Here is a 20021-nt window from a genome sequence, read left to right as displayed (position 1 = left end):
TAAAATACATTCTCTGATCCAGTGAAATCCTCCTCCATTAGAAAATAGCAAGATATCTTTCACACACCCCTTTGCAAGAGATATTGCTGCAGCAATGGCTTGCCACCACTAGGTACAAGCTCATGCAAAGTGCCTTTGCCAAATTACCTGAAATAAGTGTTTTCTGTTAGCTGCTATAAAGCACACCACTGCCTTACTATAAGCTTTCATTTTCTAGCTGAAATCTGTATTTCAAGATTGCTGTCCAGTATGAAAGCAAAAGACAAGTAATGGACAAGCTATTGTCCTATGAGATTCTTCAACTACTGTGACACAGAAATAAAAGGTCTGATTAAAATCTTCATAAAAATTGTATGATATCACTGACTAGTAAGTCTTCATTTTTATCAAGGTCTTGTTAATCATACATTTTTTAATTTCTGCCCCAAGTAATCTACTAAGTGCTTTGATTTAGAAATGTTCAGTAACAGTTTTTGTTCCATCTGATTTTAACAGTGAGGAAAGGAAATCGAACATAAGACAAAAACACACTCTTGAATAAAAGTATCAGCTGTGTTCAGCGACTACACCAATAATTGAGTTACCATACTATAGGCTTACTTGGTGAATATTTCCTGCCTAAAAATGTAAATTATACTTTTGTATCACTAACTGGACAGTTGAAGAGTTACTTATTGTCTCACAGAATACTTTACAGATAGCTTCCCTAGTAAAAGTTCAAATATCTATTCTCCTTTCATATATTTTATGGATATAATCTCAATAAATCTCATTAAAACTTTAGAAGTTAGACTAGAAAGCAGATCCTTCATTTTATTTGTTGTAGTAGTCCAATAGCACCTTTCTAGGAAAAAGAAAAAAAAAAAAAAAGGAGACTGAGGACACTGCACTGCATTACAGACCTAGAGTCCTTTGATGTTAATGCATCATTCCTTCCCTTGTGTGATGCATGCTCACAGAAAGTGACCAGAAAGCTCTTGGTACTGACTATAGTGAATGTCTCATTTTTCAAAAACCTGCATACAAATTTTTGTTACAAAAACAGCTCAAACACAGCAAGCTGTAAAACAAAGTGAAGAGATTTCATACAAAATCTGGAATGTATGAAGGAGCAGAATGGTAACTAGCTCTTAATCCCAAGAACAAACATCACTTGTTCACAGGTTTAAGCAAACAGCAAGAACAGTGCAATATGAAGTACATTTACAGACATGCCCCTGATTCTCCACTGCTCTTCAATCAAGTTCGTATGAGACATAGGATTTGTTCTGTCTTTTTTAAGCAGAAGCATCAGAGTTCTTTTGAACAGTCAATAAGGACTAAATGCAGTGAAACTTTAAGTTTTGCAAGTATATTTCCATAACCTATGTTTATGTCTAGGAACTAATAAAATCTCAATTTATATAACTGTGTTAAACTGGGAATTTATATAACTGATTAAACTGGGAATTTAGCTTTAAGAAAGAGTAATGGATCAAGTGCCTTTTTTTCTTAAATCAAGTTCCAATACATGACAGAAATAGATATCACCTTTTTCCTCAGAGTATGAGAATTCAGGAAAGATAAGAAGTTAGAGAGTATGTTTCAGCAATAGCCAAGAGTAATAACTAGAATGTATTCTAAGACCTGATACGAAGCACTGTGAAATCTAGCCACCAAGACTGAGATTTTTCCAAGGAATCTAACAAGAAAAGCTTATAGATGGTTTTGATATTAATACTAGATGTGTCCCGCATTCAGTGATTGTTTTAAAAATTGAATCAATCACTATAAATACAAAAACCTTTTGAATTTTATCTATTAGCATAAACAATACGTTGTTATTCAGAGAACTTGTAATGGTGCTGCAAGTGACTGTAATAGAATATCTTTAATGGCTGCACTACAAAACCCTGCAAATGAACACAATACCTACAGATTGTGAACATCTGTAGGTAAGCATGACACTAAACCCGGGTTAAGCTGTGCCACAGAGACATATTAAAAAAAGAAAAAAAAAATTGTTCCTCATATAAAAGCAGTTTGGTTCATGCCATCTGTGCTAACTGCTGTATTGGTTATGCAGTCAGGATATCCAGCCTTTGACACCACCTGAGACTGAACACAGTGGCAGAATGAATTTTGCCCCAGTTTGTTCCTAAAATTACCCCTGAATCAATATGGGCTTCAGGGTTTCACAGGATGGAGTTTCATTCTGTTTTCCAATTCTCGGCTTTAATAATTACATTCTTCTGAGATAAGTTGTGAATCTCATACAGATGGGTTCTTTCAATGTTTTTACTAACAGGCAGCAGTGCTGCTACTTTCACAAAGATCATGAAAGCCCTTTACACGGTTTTCAAATATCCTTCTGAGCTGAGGAAAAATTTAATTTTTTTCCTCTCAAAGAAGACACCAATTTTAGTGGAAGAGCTACTAAAAACTATAAAGTGACCTCATCAGGAACTAAGAAAGGGATAAAGGGAGTCACTGCTCTATTTTTATCTAAATAAATGAAGGTCCAAATACTGAACCAGAAAATCCTATGTCCTAGAAACACTTTTCACACAACAGGAGATGTTCAAACAAAATAGTAGCAGAAAAAGCAAAGGATTCATTTAGAGCTCAATTTGTGCATAAGTATTACCTGCACCAGTAGTAGATACAAGTTTAGGTTTGCTGCGTGCTCCGTCACCTTTAGTTGTATAGGCTGTCACAGTGAAAGAGTATGTGGTTTCAGGCTGAAGCCCAGAAATTATCATTTCCTAAGATGAAAAAAAATAAAATAAGAACAATTAATTTAAAATAGATTGTTTGCCAGGAGAATGTAGAATCCTTTAGAAATCCATTTATATCACACTTTTGAGCTATTGGCAGTAATAGCAAGCATGTGAATGCACCAACAGTCTGTACTGTGTGAAATACTTGATAATGCCAAACATTTCACTCACTTAAGCAATAAAGGACAGCACACATCCAAACAGTATACCTCAGGTAGTTTAAAGCAAAAGGCCAAAGGCTTAGTGGTGTGAAAAGCGAAAAAAATCTTCCAAAATACCTTGCCTGAGGAATACTACTGGCACTGTGAAACACATGCACATGCAGAAATGAGAAACTCAGTTTAACTTAATCATTAACAGCATATCACAGGTATAGTTCTAAAAATGCCTAGTAAGAGAAATGTGTGCACTTACATGCACACTTTTTAACTAATGATGGTTTAGCTGAACAAAAAAGCCTTGCTACTTCCATAACACTTTCACTGCAACCTGTGTCACTGGGTAGACTGCACTGCTCAACACCTGAAAGGACTTCAGGAACAACTAGCCCTTCAGCTGTAAAAGAACTATGTAAAACACCACTAAAAATCTGGTCAGGGGAAAGATCTGATGCCCTGAGATGACAGCAGCTACAAAACAAGTATCTCCTTAGCTAGAGCAAAGTAACAGCAACATCAAACTGTATATGTGAGAGCAAGGGTGTATCTTTTCATACGTGTGTGCGCACACACGCATATGCACACAGAAGATGCTGAATGGTGTATGAGAAATGTACTAAACTTATGTCCTGCTACAGGGACTGCAAGAGAAGTAAGTTTTGACACTCATAATATAAATAAATCTTATATGTAAGTATAAAAGGACAGTATTTGAAGGTAACTGATGGGCCAGGAGTCTCCAGCTTCCAGTAGTCCAGTAACCACTGGACTACTCCTTTGCATGTTCATAGGGCTGAATGAACTTGCACCATATTTCAATGCTGCCAGAGGGATGGTGTATTTATACACCTAAATAAATAGCAAATGTGCAATCACACATCCCTCAGATGCAACAACCATGAAAAGTTAATATAAAAATCATGGGTCAGACTATTCATAGTATATGTATTTTTCAAGATAGTGAATATGAGCTTAGTAAGTACGTGATTAGAATTCAGCAGTGTATTTACAGTTAGTTATTAGCAATATAGAAATAATTAGGTAATGATCAGAATGAGTGGGCAAAATACCTCAAGTAAAAAAAAAAAACAAAAAACAAAAACCCCAAACAATAGAATGAAACAACACATAAAAATCTACTATCAAAAGATCAACTTCTTAGATTCTATCTCAGAATTTAATTGAACTGTAAGACCAAAATCAGTAAGAAAGACTTCATATTTTCATAAGAAAACTGCACCTGGTACTACCAAAATTAAACTGTAAAAGGCAAAAAAAACCACCACAAAACCACAAACAGAAAGACTTATGAAGACATTAGTTTCATCTAAAACAACCAGTGCTTCATGGTGTAAGAGCTATGGCTGTATGTAATGTTTGAGAGTGTCGTTTGGATACAGCAAACGTTATTACTTAGGCATAAACAGTGCAGAGCATCTGGCTTTCCTGATAGCATGTATTTATTTTATACAAAAGAAAGCACAACTGACTTCTACTTTCAGTTACACAAAAAAAATTTAATCTTAAAATGAATACAGAAAAATACAACTATTGGTATGTAACTCTGAACAGCTTCTGTTTTATTTTTCTATCACCTTGTGAAGAAGAAATTGCGAGGCAAATTTAGTGACAGTCATCAAAGAGATGAAAACACAAATCAGTGCTGTACATTTTGGCATCATGCTAAACCCCAGAACAGGCAAGCAACAGTGACCCTACTCTCCCTGGGGTAAAAAAAATAAATAAACAACAAAACAAAACAACAAAGAAAAAAGGTGTCGTGAGAGAAAACCCTTGATGTTAGGAACATGCATTTGTGCAAATGTCAAAAAAAGCACCCTGCAAAACAACAAAAAAAATAAACTCAAAGAAAGCATCCAAAAAACTCCATAACCAAAAACAAAACCATACAGTGCTACAAGCAAACAAGCAAGACAAAAAAAATCTCAACCAAAACACACAATGATTTTCTGCCCAGTCAAAAAGTACTTACATGTTCAGTAGTATCATCATATTCCCACTAATTTACAGTAAAGGAAGTCGAAAGGAAAAACAAAAGAAATAAGGAGATTTGTAGCCTGGTTGAGATAAAGTTCTTCTTTATAGTAAAATGAATATTAAAGATGTCTGAAAAAGTCATGTACAGTACGAATTATCCATGTAGAATCACATGAAACTTGGTTATGAAATCAGGCCAGGCATTTTTAATTCCATTTTAATTCCATTTCTGTTTTCCCTAAAATTCAGCTACTTCTCTTTCACTGACAAATAAAAGAAGTAATGAATCCTCTTGTACCATGCAGTACTATTTCACAATAGTTTTTTATTAAAAGTTACCAAAGAAGAATTAAGGGCTACCTGATTAATTTAAACAAGGTACCAGGCTATATACTTCCATTTCCTAAACTAATTCAATGCATTAAGTTTTGAAACCACACAGATATTTTACCATCTATGTCTTCATACCTGCACTACCCTTGTTCACATGTATCACAGAAGTACTACAGGCAGGAAGGAGTGGTGGGAAGAGAAAGGAGTTAACTATCATTCCTGAAACAGTGGCAAGTGGGCTTGTCAAAGCCATACTTGACAAAAGAAGAAATACAACTTTTGCCTTTATGATATTTGGACTGCAATATCTCATCTAGTCTCCAGTTAATGACCTTCTAGTGTTTAAAATCATTTTAATCCCCTACCAGAGAGGCTGAAAGCAACAATTTGCGAAGAGAACCAAAGCACACCAGCATGTTCCTTCCCTTCCCACTTCCTGATCTACTTTCATCTTTGTCTCCACTGAATTTAAACTGTAAGAACACCATGTTTTCCAAAATAAGAAAGTAAGTACTAGCAGCAAAGTCCTCCAGAAACAGACACAGTATTTAGCAATTAGTTTCAAGAGCTGCACGCAGGTGTAAGAGACCTATTCTCCAAAGAGGTCTCCGGACATCTGAAATTCAGAACCAAAACTGAAGAAAAAAAAAGGTAAAGCCCTATTTGTTTACCCATGTAAAATGCTTACAAAACAGATTTTACTCTTTGATTTAGGTTAATAATTTCTGTTTATTTCCAGTCAATCCAGTCATAAACTGTGAGCTAGCAGTGAGACGCGTAATGCATAACAGTTTCCCACAGGATGACCCCGTCAGTGTCAGGAGCTTTGTAAATCTTAATTTTTACACAGTGCTGGTATAACTCAATCAGTAAAATCCTAGTTTGAGAAGCTTTTTAAACTGGATATTTTCATTATCTCATATTCTCATAATTTCTAAAATAGGTGGGAAATTTTGCAATATAAATAACCACATACCTATTCAAACTAAGTTCCTCATTTTATTGAAGCTCCTGATATGAATAATGGAAAATATAATACCTCAGTGGTTTCTAAAGTTACATTAAGAACATTAATTTATTGGGAACTGCATAGTAAGGTGCGTACAGGAGAGAAAGAGAGATTCTCCATGCAATCAGAGAAACACTGTAATAACAGGCTAACACAGACTCCTAATGATCCTAGGCTCTCCACTGAAGCACTGAAATAGGAGATGGGTGGATCAGACCATGCACAGTTTACTACACTAACTCTGGATCAGATCACCCTGATGCTTTAGAACTTCAGAGGGCATGTTAAGTCTCTTAAGGTTTAACGGAATCAGAACAATGACACAGCCTAGCATTTAGCTGCAGATCAACAGAGAAGAAAGTGTCTTGTTTTGGCCCAAGAACCTTTAAATGCAAGTGTTCTGAAAAAAAAAGTTTTGGAAATAGACACAGAAAACGCTGGCTGTTCAACAGAAAGAAAAAAGACCCTCAACAACGAAAGGCAACTCTTAGGTACATGAAATGTTTTTGCTGTGACCCAGGGAAGAAGGGAGTGTCCCAGTTACCTGTGCATCCGCCAGCATGATGTCCTTCAGCATGGGCTGGCCCTTTGGCTCCCCGTTCTCCATCCTCACGTAGTGCACCTGGTAGCCTCGTATCTGGCCGTGCTGCTTATTGGGCACAGGCGAGCGCCACGACACTTTAACAGCAGTGGAGTTGACAGCCTCCACCTCGACTTTGCGAGGAGGACCACTAGGAACTGGAACAACATCATTGGACAGAAGAGAATTACAGCCACCTGTCCCACCCATGCCTGTCGCTTTTTTAAAGAAAGAGCAGACTCACTATGTTGTCTTTGAAGAATACAAATCATTCAGCAAATGAGGATGCTCAACAAATCTGCTCTACCTTTCAGTGAAAAGATCAAAAAACATGACTGATGCAAAAAATGGAAGAAAAAGGAGTATTAGAGAAATAGAAAAACATGTAAAAATGTACAAAAGCCAAGGAAGATGCTTTGAGATTCAAAGCATTATAGTACAAAGAGAGATTTTAATAATTGAAATAATAATACTATAATAATAACAAAACCACAAAAGATTAAAAAAAAAGTTGCCCTTTTTTTTGTTTTTCAAGTTCTATGTTTTATTTTGGTTTGTTTTTTCCTCAGGATAAAAAGGAGGCTGATTACAAGGCTGTCTTCTGTCACTTTCAAGAATGGAAGAAAAGAAAATGTGTGGAGCATCAGTTTTCCAAGATCAAAAAACAAAACCCAAAAAAACCAACAAAAAAAAAACCACAACCCAAAAAAACCTCAAATCAAAAAGCACAATATGGAAGAAGAAAGCAGCTAAAAAAAACCAAAAACAAACAACCAAAAAACCAAGACCCGAAAAAAAGTTTATATACATAACTGTTTAAAAATGACAATGACTGTAAAATCAAGGAAAAGGCAGGAAGTTTTTTCCCTAGGAGTTATTTTTCATTAAAGGAGGAGAGCAAGAAGGATACATATGGGCTCAAAGGAGCAGCAGATTCATGTCACTTGCAAAAAAATTTTCTGATTAAAAAAAATATAAAAATACCAAATAGAAAAACGGTGTAGAAAGAACAGTCTTTGAATAAAAAGCTCAAAGGATGAAAATATCTGGTTATATTCGGGGGAAAAAAAAAAAAAAAAAGAGCAGAAAAAATTACGGTTAGCCTATACGAAAGACAGCAGATGACAGAGTCATAGAGGTGCAAACTGATGTAGTGGAGGCAACATACCATCTTCATCTGTCCGAATCAATACTGCTAAGCTCTCTGGGCCAGGTCCAACATCAGTGTGAGCAGTCACAGAGATCCGGTACTCAGTCCACTTTTCCAGCTGTTCCAAAAGGTACTGGGTACTGTCCGAGGAAATTCCCAAAATTTCATGGGGCTTGACATCTTCTCCATCAATTCCAATGTACTTGATGGAGTATGCAGTGATAATGCCGTTCTGTTTTTCCACCGGCGGAGGTTTCCAACTTACCAAAATGCTAGTGGAGCTGGGGCTTGTGCAACTAATGTCTTGAGGAGGAGCTGATGGCTCTAATTTCAGTAGTGGGTTAAAGGAGGATTTGAGTGGAAGGATAGAAGTGATTGAAAAAAATGAACAAAAAGAAAAAATAAAAATAAATAAAAGAGAACCAAATGAAAATAATAATTAAACAAAAAAAGTAGAAACTCAAAAAAGCAGAACGTCAGATAATCGTATGCGCCTTGGCTTATTAACATGAGGAAACTGAAAATGAACAGGTCAACTTAATGGTGAAAAAGGATGTAGGGGAAATATATGAAAATGAAGCCTCAAAATAATATTACCTACCTGTAATTAAAAATCTTCTTGAAATAAAACAAAAACGTGATACCTCTATGACTACAGATCTATCTTTGCAATCCTTGCAATTAGTGCAAGCTGTAACAATGTAAATAACATGTGACATGTATTTACTTACAAATTTTGACATCCCCTTCAAGTGGCTTTACTTTCCTTAAGACAGAAAATATTTAACAGAGCTCCTAAAAACTTGCAATAATTGCTAGAAATTGCTCCATAGGTTGCCATTTTTGCAGCCTTTCCACTCTCATGAACAAATCACTACTTTTTTTGATTTTTTTAATGAGTCTGCCTGACACAAGTTCAACCATAAATTACTTCAAATTGAAAGCATTTACTGAAACATTTATTGTAGCTAACATACTATGAGCATGCAGTCCATAGAAGATGACGAAAGTCTTAGTCAAAGATTTACCTACCAGGAAAAAGTGACAGGCTTGTTGATTCTGACTGTAACTTGTACTTACCCTAGATCAGCTGTCAGTTTTATTTTTTTAACTCCTCTTGGAGACACCTTTGCTAGCAAAGAATTAATCCTACCAGTAATGTATATTATTTCTACAGAAAAGAAAAAAATCTACCCCAAACAACACGTAAAGAAAGCAGGCATTCATTTTACAAAGTGAGTTTATAAGCTTGACACTTCAGAATGTGAGTTTCTGACTTTGTTTCATCTCTTGTCAGCAACACCAGTTTTCCAGAGCAGAAATTTCACATTTACTCATTTGTTCTCAAATGATTACGTTAGTGTATTTACCTTCCCCAAGCTTCAGAGCATCTAAGCATGCATGTCATTCTACTGCTTTCAGCGAGGCAAATCTAGTACTGAAAGTGAGGTATGCATTTATCTGCTTAAACGCACTTTGACTTACCAAAATCTATGCTTACTAACGGAACATTCAGAGCACCAAAAAAGGAGCCATAATTCAAACTCACTAGCAGAAGGAGGGGATGTGAACTCCTTTCCTATTTCTGCCTCCTGTCTTGTAAGAAAAATGCAAATGTTGTGTGCAAGATCTTTTTTCCCCTCTACATCCCCCTCTCCACCTTTTCTTTCAGTTTCTTAAGGGAAAAAAGAAACAAATGGATACTTATACGTACTTACAATAGTCACATCAAACAAAATTAAAACAACAGAGAAGGCCTAGGACCCTGCTGTGACCTACTGCATTTACACATGTATCCTTCGGTTCCCTACAGCTCTTTCTACAGGGATCAATGGCTTTTTACTCAGTATGGTACACTGCTCCTCCAAAGGGAAGATAGGAGGGAATTTACTAGAATTTCAATTAAGTAGAGGAGGTGGAGGGAAGAGCAGATGAGAATTAACACTTTTTGGGTTATTTTTATAGACTAATTCAGTACTCAGCTACTCAAAAGAAATGGATCCCCTTCTACCATTAACTTGTGCAGGAAGTGAAACACATGTAAAATGTCCCTTAAGGGTCTTACAAAAAAGAAATAAATCCCTGCAGCATCTCCCTCTGATACAAAGATGAAAGGCAGTGGCACACTCTGGTGAATATTGCTAATAAAATCACAGAAGTTTATTAATTTTTAATCCATTATACTCTGAAAATGCAAAATATTGCACTTATGTAACTGAGGCTAATTTGAAGGCTTACTTTAGCCAGTTTTATCAACGCATATATATTTTTCTTAACTGCACATTTTTAAAAAACAAATGTCATCTTTGCAGCAAATAACTTGGATCTGACCACTGAAATCAACTGGATTTTGCTACTATCTGAAGACACGAGGCTGAGATAAACATAACATATTCTTATATGCAAGAAGAGAAAACAGCAATGTGCTTACATAAGGAACACAGAGCCTTGGCTCCTAGATGTTTGTTTTGTATGCAGTCTAAGCAATCTTCACTCAATAAAGGATAATGACCACTCTAAATGTTGAAATGGATCCCAGAATAAATATATACCTATTTCTTAATCAAATTATTCATTCTGAATTACTAAACTGAAAAATTGCCTTGCCACTATATCTAAAACTAACTGTGTTACATGTGCTTTTTTGTGCTTAGTCCAAGTGCCCCAGAAATGCTTCATAAACACATTTAGCTTTGCTTAAAGGTGAGCCGCACTGTGTCTCCAGTCACACTAATTGATATTAATACATAACACTAACAAGGAATGATAGTGCAATCACCTGTCATGACTGCAAAATAAAAAGACTAATGTCAACTGAGAAACTGAATTTTCTGTTTTGAATTATCTTACTTTAAGAACAGGGAATTTAATTTAAAACAAATACAAATAGCATTGTACTAAGTTTTTCAATGACACACTGTAATGCAAACTGTCAGGAAAACCTAACTTCTCAGGCAAGAATAGTCCTTCTGGACATCATAGCTGATTGTTTTAGTTAAGTCTTAATTTAAATGTTTTAAGGTGAATATACAAGTTCCTGACAAATTTTTATATCCCAAGGTAGAAGTGACTGAATATCATAAAAAGCCTAGATTAAGAAAATTTAACAAAATCAGAATAAGATACTACAGAAGAGTTGGTAAGAAATATCTGTTACAGTCTGAAGTATTCCACCTGATCCACTTCTTTGCACTTTTTTGATACAAATGTTTGCACTTTAGGGAGATGCTGCAGAGACAACCTAAGAAGTGTGCAGAGTAGGAAGGTGGAACTCTATTGGTTAAGGACTTCTATTAATGTACACCTACTGCATGATACAACATTTCACCTTATTATAAAATAAAATTTCCTTATGCCAACATTATATTGCCTCCTTAGGCACAAGTTTATTTGGGTTGCTTTTTGAAACTATGTAAAAGCCACTCATATATAAAGTTGATACACCTCAGAACTTCATATTTTAAGCATTCTTTTGCTGTATCAAGCAACATGAATATAATATTTTGCTTTTTTCTCTGTTTCTCTGTCTAACTGGGCTACTGAGATTAATAGAAACAAAGAGAATAAATATTTAAAGGAAAGACACCTACTTGACTGCATGGTTCTGGCTGAGATTTCTGCTGTTGAGGCACCCAGGCCTTGAGGAGACCGTGCAGCTAGGCGGAACAAGTACAGGCTGTTTGGCCTTAGGCCTTGCAGGCGATACGATGTAGTAGGTTCAGTGGAAACCCTTTGCTAAATGTAGATTATAAGGGAATGTCTTGATTAGTATTCAGAGACTCTGATTTCCCTATGTTGCCTGTATGCTTTTGTACTGGGATAAAACCACAGAGAAAAAAATAAAATTCAAGAAAATAAAGCAGAACAAAACCAAACTAAACAAAAACAAAACTGAACATTTTCTCCTGTTTACACACGTTAAGTCTGTCACCAGGCTAACTGCTCAGCTTAACAAACCTAAATATCAAAGCATTTTCACTGAAATAAGTTACTAAAATATGAAATTTAAACCATTGCCGTATTCTATGTCCAACTTATTAAGGATGACTTAAAAGATGTACAATCTTGCCACTTACTTCCTCCCCATGCTCTCCATCTTTGTAAACCAGTTCATAGCTGGAAATGGTATCAGACCGTGGAGGTGTCCAGGAAAGCAGTATGCTCGTTTCAGACTCAGGTTCTGCTTTGAAGTTCAATGGTTGACCAGGTACTAAAGAAAAGTTGAGCAGTGTTGCCAATTATTTACTTGGATACTTCAATAGTTTCAAATGTTTTAAAATGTTATCCGAATATGGCATGCAATATCAATTTTATGTATCTTACTGAACTTAAACAAATGTATTCATAGAACTATGAAACAAAATTATCTAAGCACAGAAAAAGTAAAATTATGCATTTAATTCACCTGTTAAAAATTATCAAGGATTTCAAACAAACGAACTGAAATATAATTGAAGAGATGTCTGGTGATGAATACCACCAATCTAATAACCTATATGTGAAATGGCAAATATATACATCCATATATATGTGCTGTATGAGAAAAAGCTAATACAACACATGATTAGCTGAAATAGTCTAGAATAAAGTGTTAAAACTCTTACATGCATTTCCAGACATTACATTTTTTTTCTCAGCTCATAAATGAAAGACAGTAAACACATCCTGATCTTTAAGATGATATCCTCATAAAAAACCCGCTTGTTTAACCTGAAGTAGTTATAACCTACTGAAGAGACATTCAGCTAATTTCTCATTAAGTGAAGTATTTCCACCCGTAATGACTGGTATAATAAGAATATAAGAATAGAGCGACAACACTTTCTAATTGCAAGAAGCATAATGCACTTTTGACTGCACTAGTCAATAACATTCTCTGTGGCTGTATCTTGTGCAATGGTCACAGGAATTATCCACACTAAATGTTATCCTAATTTGCTTTTTCAAATGTGAAGCAAATTATAAGGTTGACTATGAAAAGACAGGAAAACATAACTATATCATTGGATTGTGTACAATGGTTTTGGCACCCAAGTTCTAAAACATTACTTCCAATTAATAGTGCCATTGATAAGGCATGAAACAGTTTTCCACAGCATTTCTAGCTGTTCAAGAATAAAATGTGAGATGCTCTCATTTTTTCAGGGGAAAAATAAATAGATGTACTTCTTATAACACACTGAGAACAGGTGTAAGAAGTAGGATGTGACAATAATGATGGTTTCACAAACATTTATCAGAATTCTAAGACAGCATTACAAGTATGTTCTTTTAATACAGTAAAAGACCTAAAAACTTCAGAGAGTTAACTGTTAAAATAATTTGGTATTTTCATTTTTATCTTCCCCAGACTTCTACAGAATACCAATTTGAGGAGAACACTGCCCTTGGGTATTCTGGTGCAGATTTGATATCTAGCTTTCAACAAATAGAACCTTTATACATGAGTTGCATATTCTTCCAGCTCCTGAATGGACTTTATTAATCAATGAGAGAGAGAAAGGAGACCAACTCTCTAACAGGAATAAAAAGGGACAGGACTAATTAGATGTTTTTCTAAAAGGTGTCTGGTCTCAAAAGAGAACACTGCCTGGGTCCTGCAAAGTGCAAAGAGGAAATGATCCCAAAGCATGGGGAGCCATTAGCGGAAACATCAACTAAGTGTTTGTGACAGATTCTAATTTTGCAAGGACAGGCTGCAGGGCTGGCAATGGTCCAGCTGGGAGAATGGATGGCTCTCAACAGCACGCCCAGCAGTGACAGAAGGAGTGGAAGAGATGTAGCCAGGCTCTTCAGAGAGTGTGGCAGGTGAGAGGCAGTGGCACAAGCTGAAAACATGTGAGGCTCAGGAAAATGCAGAAATGCAGCCAGGGCCTAAGGAGGTTGGACCATACCAGCCCTGGGACGTTTTACACATCAAGTGGGTGAAGCCCTAAGAAGCTCAGTCTGACCCCAGAGCTGAGCCTGCTCTGGGCAGTGGCTGTGGCTGGACACCTCCTCAGATAATCATCCTGCCAGCCTGGTTGTCCTGTAATGCTATGATCTGTGCTTAATGTATGGATACATGAATTGTAGAACACAGCCAGCCAGTAATAGCAAATGATCAGTCAAGTGACTCATATGAAAGCTGGTACCATCTGTTGTGATAAATATGGCAGCAGATGGAGAACTAAGGGTATTTCCTGACTCTCTACATGTTTTAAGACCCTCACTCTCCAAGTATTCCTTTTAGAAAAGCTCAAACCCTTTGTCATCTTGGGTCTGCAATTCTCAATCATTTTATAATACAAGCTGACTGGACTTTTCCAAATGCTGTTTGTCAAAATAATATCTTGCTTTCAAATTTAATCTCCCCTTGGATTTTTTAAACACAGTTAAGACAACTCTGATGCTGTAAACACTGACAGAAGAAAAAGGTGACAGGGAAGTCTGCATTGCTCCAAACAGATAAGAGAAGATGACAAAGAAAGAAAACAAAACCAAAATAACAGAAACTAAACACACCTTATTGCCAATAAGCTCTGGTATGAACCCAGTACCAAAGTAAAACTCAATGAGTTCAATAAGAAACCAGCTTTGCAAAAGACGATAGATTGATCAAGAGAATTTGCAATCAGTAGGGAACCTAAAGGGACCAAGAGTTTATGCTTCTGATTTCTCTGAAAGAAACATGAAACTCTACAGAGGAACTTTTACAACTGAAGACCTACTGTGCTCCAGAATTTTTGCTTTGTAAACAATATACATATTTTTTGAAAAACAAGTCCTAATAGAATATAATTAAAAAATAAAATGGCTAACATACAAAATAAAAAGTGCACTGTGTAACATACAAAATAATATGTGCACTGTGTTCTCCCTGTCTCTGCTACAACTGAAATAATCTCTTCTAATGAGTCTGAAGATACCTGAGGTTTGCAGTATCAAAGAACCACTGCACTCAAAATAATTAACTAGTATACATTTCAGATTTTAAAAAAGCATAGTATATTATCTGAAAAATAGTCAGAAATCCATAAATCATTTTTTTTTTCAAATATTATCTCTAACTGACATAGTGGGAGCCCTGAGAATAAAATAAACGTGTCAGAGAGTCCACCTGGTCCTGTCTGAATGACTAAAGAACAACGTGAAGAGATAAATTATCAGTGTGTGAAGCTAAGATTCTCATTACTGAACTCATCTTGTTAGCATTTCAGTGAAGTAAAATAGAGACTACAACACTTAACAAAAAAAAAAACCTGTGCATTGATACTAGGAGAGTTATTCAAAAGCTGAAATAGCCTTTTCTACCTGACCAGAAAGGTCCCTTGAGGGAACAAATGTCCCTTGAGGGAAGGTTTAAAATATAAGTCAGTTAAAAAGCTATCCTATACCCCACCTCAGCATCAATATATGTAGGTATCTCTAAGGGGGATGCCACAAGGATGAGGCCAGATTCTTTCCAGTGGTGCCCACAGAGAGGATGATGAAGTGGCCATATATTAAACCACAGGAAATTTCTCCTCAACCTGAGGAAGAGCTTCCTCATATAGAGGGTGGCAGAGCCCTGGAACAGGCTGCCCAGGCAGTTGTGGTGTTTCCCTCTCTGGAGACACTCAAAACCCACCTGGCCATGTTCCTCTGTCACCTGCTCCAGGTGACCCTACCATGGCAGAGGAGTTGGACTGGATGATCTCCAGAGGTTCCTGTCAACCCTACATTTCTCCCACCTGCTTTCTTGCTTTCTGAGTTTCTAGGTACATGCTCTCAACTCTTTTCATGTGGAAGTCCATTTCATGAAATGCTGCAAAAGACAGCAGGCTAGGACTACGGGGTTTCAGAGACATCAGGTCTCCCCATCCATGTGCTCATGAAAAAAAAATTAAATATCTGGTAAAGTAGCTAGCTTACTACAACACTACTTCAGAACAGTACTTCCTTGCTACCAACTCCTTCTCTGAACTTCTAATCTTCTTTTACCACAAGAGCTCCAGAAACATTAATTTTGTTGAATCTAAGGCTCCATTTATGTGCCCTGCAAGTCAGATACTTGAGCTTCTCATTACTGTCCTTCTTCCTATGTTCAGAGCATTACCCTTTAATAATTATAATAAACCTCAGTTTTCAAATAATGGAGAATCCTTCATTTAAAACTAGTATGTTTTGTGTTTTAAATTTTTTCCACTGAAACATATGCTAACAGGTACACATTCACTTCCTTGAATATTTATTAATTTTTTCCCCTAGCTCTTTTTCCAGTAATTCACTATCCAATAGACCTTGTGTACTCTCTCCTGTCTTTCTATCTAAGCTCAGAAGAAAAACAAGATTCACTTAATTCCTTTACTAGCTCTCCTCTCTTTGCAGGTTAAAAATTAAATGAATACCCAAACTGAGGCAGTTCAAAACTCTAAATTTTCTTGGTACACACAGAATAAATGATGTTTCTTACAACCAGTTTAAGCCCAGAAAGGAGTTATGAAAAGTGCGTCCTGAGCAGCTAAACTGGATGCAAACAAATTTTGTTTTCTAACAAAGTAAAAAAACCAAAAACAGGAACAAGACCAAGACCAAGACCAATAACAGGAACAAAAACAGAAACAAAAACAAAACCAAAAGAAGTATCACCCTAAAACTTATATCAATCTTCCTTTATTCTAAAATTTGGTAAGTCAATTAACCTATGTAACAGACCAGTCCTGACTCCATCCTGAACAGATTTTAATCCTTTGGCCCAAAATGTGGAGTAAAGGTTTCTTAAATTTTGGAATTGGTTTCCTTTTACTCAAAAGGCTCAGCTCCACAGCTCTTTTCTGATTACAGAATCTGTTAAAATTGGGTCTTTTTACCATAAAGAAAGCCCTGCTGAAAACAACTGGCAATATGACATGGCTTTGCCTTCAAATGCTTAAGAAAAATACTGAACACCACAACTGAAATTTTTGAGGTTTTTTTTCAGTGTCTGGTTGTCTGAAAAATATATCCTTCACTTCCCTTCAAACTACATGCTCCCAGTCAATATTTTAATTAAAAATCTAAATTTCACTACCAGCAGAGTTTCAGCTGATCTGCAAAGAAAGAAGCCATTCATACACCCATTTCAAAAGAGTAATTCTGTTATACTAAAAAAATAACAATTCCTCTGAACACTATTTTTAAGAACAAATTAGTCATTTTTATAATCTCTCTCCAAAGATCAGAATACACTTCAAGGCAGGAAAACTCTGACCCATCTAATACAGCCTGTAAGTCACACTTGTCAGCAACATTTTCTTTTACATATGCTCTAATATCCCTAAAGTGAGGGTTAAGCCAAATATATATATAATGGCAGGCTTATTTGTTTAAAATAAAATCAAGCAAATGTAATCAGCATCCCATTCCTACCTTAACTCTTTTAAAATGTTTCCATTAAATCCATTTTCCCTGACCTTAAATGGCACTTTATATTCGCTTTAATATTTGGAATGTGTTTAATCTTGAAAGATTTTAACTAAAACAATCATATTCAGATGTACATAAAAGCAAATTGGAAAAGAAGGGCAAGGAGGGCATTTTTTTCTATGATGTTCGCTGAAGAGAAAATACTGGATAGAGAGATGGGCAAATCCTAGTTTTTAACCATACCCTGAACTGGAAAAGTTCACTAGACTTTTGTATTTTCTATCTCTTTTACGACTTAAAATATCTGTATTTAAAGTAAAAATATCAGTGTTTAAATATGCTTCCTGTATGCCCCATTCTTTGTTTTCTTTCAATTTCTTTAATATAGTCACAATTAAACACTGAAATAATGTACTGAGAAACACTCCAGCACTGTTAATGTTGTTGTAATTTCTTCAGATTGCAACAGTAATCAGAAACAGATGGACATGCTTACTTCTCTGAAGTGACCTCAGAAAGTAATGTAACTTGGGCCAGTCCAGCTGAGCCTCAGTGCTCATTATTTTGATTCCTTCATCCTTCACTGAGGAAGCCACTGTCAGACACTTGCTAATCTAAGAGGTTTGCAGCTGAGAGTGAAAATACAGATAAGGAGCTCACTAAACCTTCTTCTGGAAAAGCCTCATGAATGTGGATTCAATCAGAAGTCAGATGTCAATATAAAAACTAGCTCTCTGAAAATGGTTGCAAATGCCAAAAGTAAACTGTGGTGCATATATTGACAATTGCATGTGCAAATTTCGTAACTTTGTAACTTAGCTGAGATACTGCAAAGGGTAACATCTAGACCTTTGTGCAACACAACACCTAGAATGATTCCAGGACAATACATCAATTTCTGTCTTTATTAAATGCATGTTGGTAAAATGCAGAAGTAGAAAATGGATGAAACATAACTGTCTACAGTTATACTTTAGAGATCTGTTTTTAAGAATTGGAGGGATGCTAAATTCTGCAACAGGAAACTTTCCTGTACTAAAAAATTCAAGTACTATTATATATTTCTAGGAAATCACTGACCCACAGTAGTACTTCATACAGCCTTCTCTAAACTGCTAGACAAAAGGACCTTTTATTTCTTATTGCTACAATAAAACACTTTGTGCAGTGTAACTCTACCAGAGCTTCTCACTTTAGATTTCATAAAAACTTTTCTGCCACATTTTTTACTGTGCTTGCTTGTCCTTTACTAGTAAAACTAATTCATGGACCTAAAAGTTCTTGAACAGAAACAAAACAACCTAACTGCAAACATAAACCAGAAAAAATAGTGACCCTATGGTATGCATTTTGTTGGGGCAGCTTTGATTTGACTTATAAATCGAAAGTGTACAAACCTACTTGCTTGAACGTACACAAAGATCTGTTGTATTTATTGCTCTCATGTTTTCTGTGTTCTCAGAATCTTTACCAACTATTTGAATACATATGCAGTACACATACATTTCAAATTTCCAAAAGCAACATTCCCTAGAGTGGTTCGGCATAGGAGAACCGCATGTCGCCTGAAGAAAACCCACCAAAACCCACAACTAACATCTCAAAACAAGTTATGAATAATTACTGAGAAGTAGGTTTAGTGCACAGAGCACTGCCAAACAAAAGCCGTAAGATTTGGCCTCCCCCAGAATGAAGGTCTCCCTGAGATTTCAGTTCCACTGCAGATAAAGTTCTTGACATTGGTGAGAAAAGAAAGCATGATGGGGTAATTTCCACTCTGAAAAGATAACCTGCACTGTGTAATTGAGAAAGGTCATCTGCAAAAACTGACTGAGTAAACTGGCTATACCTGGGGGGTAGTTTTTTTGCAACATTTTAAACTGAAAGTCTCTCTCACAAATTTTGCTCATTGCTAGCTTACCTCCTGTTTGAGTGATGACTTGAATGTCACTAGAAAGTGGTCCATCCCCAACAGAAGTAAAAGCAAGAACCTTCACAGAGTATGTTTTCTGGGGTACCAGATTCCCAATAGTGGTAATATGGCTGTCAGCCACATTGTGCTTCATCCAACTGTTGACATGTTGAGTGGGGTCCATGGTGTAATAAACTCTGTAACCTTGAATTTGCCCATTAGGTTCCTCGGGCTCTTCCCACTGTACCAGAATGGTGGTGGAGCTCAGCATACGGGCCTGTACATTGCGGGGAGCACTTGAAGGTGCTTGCTCTGAAGTCCTTGTTGACACAGGCTCGCTGGGGGGCCCTCGCCCAATGTTATTTACAGCAACTACCCGAAATTCGTACTCTGAATATGGGCTTAGGCCAGCCACGCTGTAACGTGTTGTGGCCACCCCATCAATTTCTTTATATGGCTCCTCTGAGTTTTTGGGTTTGTGTTGGATTATGTAGTACGAAACTGGCTCAGGGTTTCCAGAATCCCAAGTCAACGTTATGCTAGTTGCTGTGCTTTCTGTCACCACAGGTGTTCCAGGAGGTTTGGGTAAGGCTAAATACACATAACAAAAAATACAGTTAGCACTATGTAACAGTAGACATTCTTTATTAGAATAAAAAAGCTTACAAACAGTAACTAAGAACAAAACAAAAATAAACGGGAAGACAAAATGGAAAGAAGGAGTAATCTGTTCAGAGCAAGCTTTTGTTAACTACA

The 20021-nt window shown here is 36.3% G+C and overlaps 1 protein-coding gene across 37 annotated transcripts in view; it reads right to left on the bottom strand.

Annotated features, from left to right (window-relative positions):
- The window catches only part of PTPRD (protein tyrosine phosphatase receptor type D), a 1169657-nt gene that overhangs the window by 114001 nt on the left and 1035635 nt on the right, over positions 1–20021 (bottom strand). For 19 of the 37 annotated variants that reach the window (XM_058043168.1, XM_058043170.1, XM_058043166.1 and 16 more), the window contains 7 exons: positions 19275–19856; positions 12064–12197; positions 11578–11722; positions 8006–8311; positions 6802–6995; positions 4911–4937; positions 2627–2744 (listed from right to left, as the gene is read on the bottom strand). In XM_058043168.1, coding sequence (XP_057899151.1) covers positions 2627–2744; positions 4911–4937; positions 6802–6995; positions 8006–8311; positions 11578–11722; positions 12064–12197; positions 19275–19856 — 1506 coding nt within the window. The remainder of the gene's footprint in view (positions 1–2626; positions 2745–4910; positions 4938–6801; positions 6996–8005; positions 8312–11577; positions 11723–12063; positions 12198–19274; positions 19857–20021) is intronic. The other 18 variants (XM_058043198.1, XM_058043195.1, XM_058043196.1 and 15 more) reach the window with 4 other exon arrangements.

This window comes from Melospiza georgiana, chromosome Z (genome assembly GCF_028018845.1).
Source record: "Melospiza georgiana isolate bMelGeo1 chromosome Z, bMelGeo1.pri, whole genome shotgun sequence".
In the NCBI taxonomy this organism is placed as follows: domain Eukaryota; kingdom Metazoa; phylum Chordata; class Aves; order Passeriformes; family Passerellidae; genus Melospiza; species Melospiza georgiana.
This window is presented reverse-complemented; position numbering and strand designations above follow the sequence as displayed.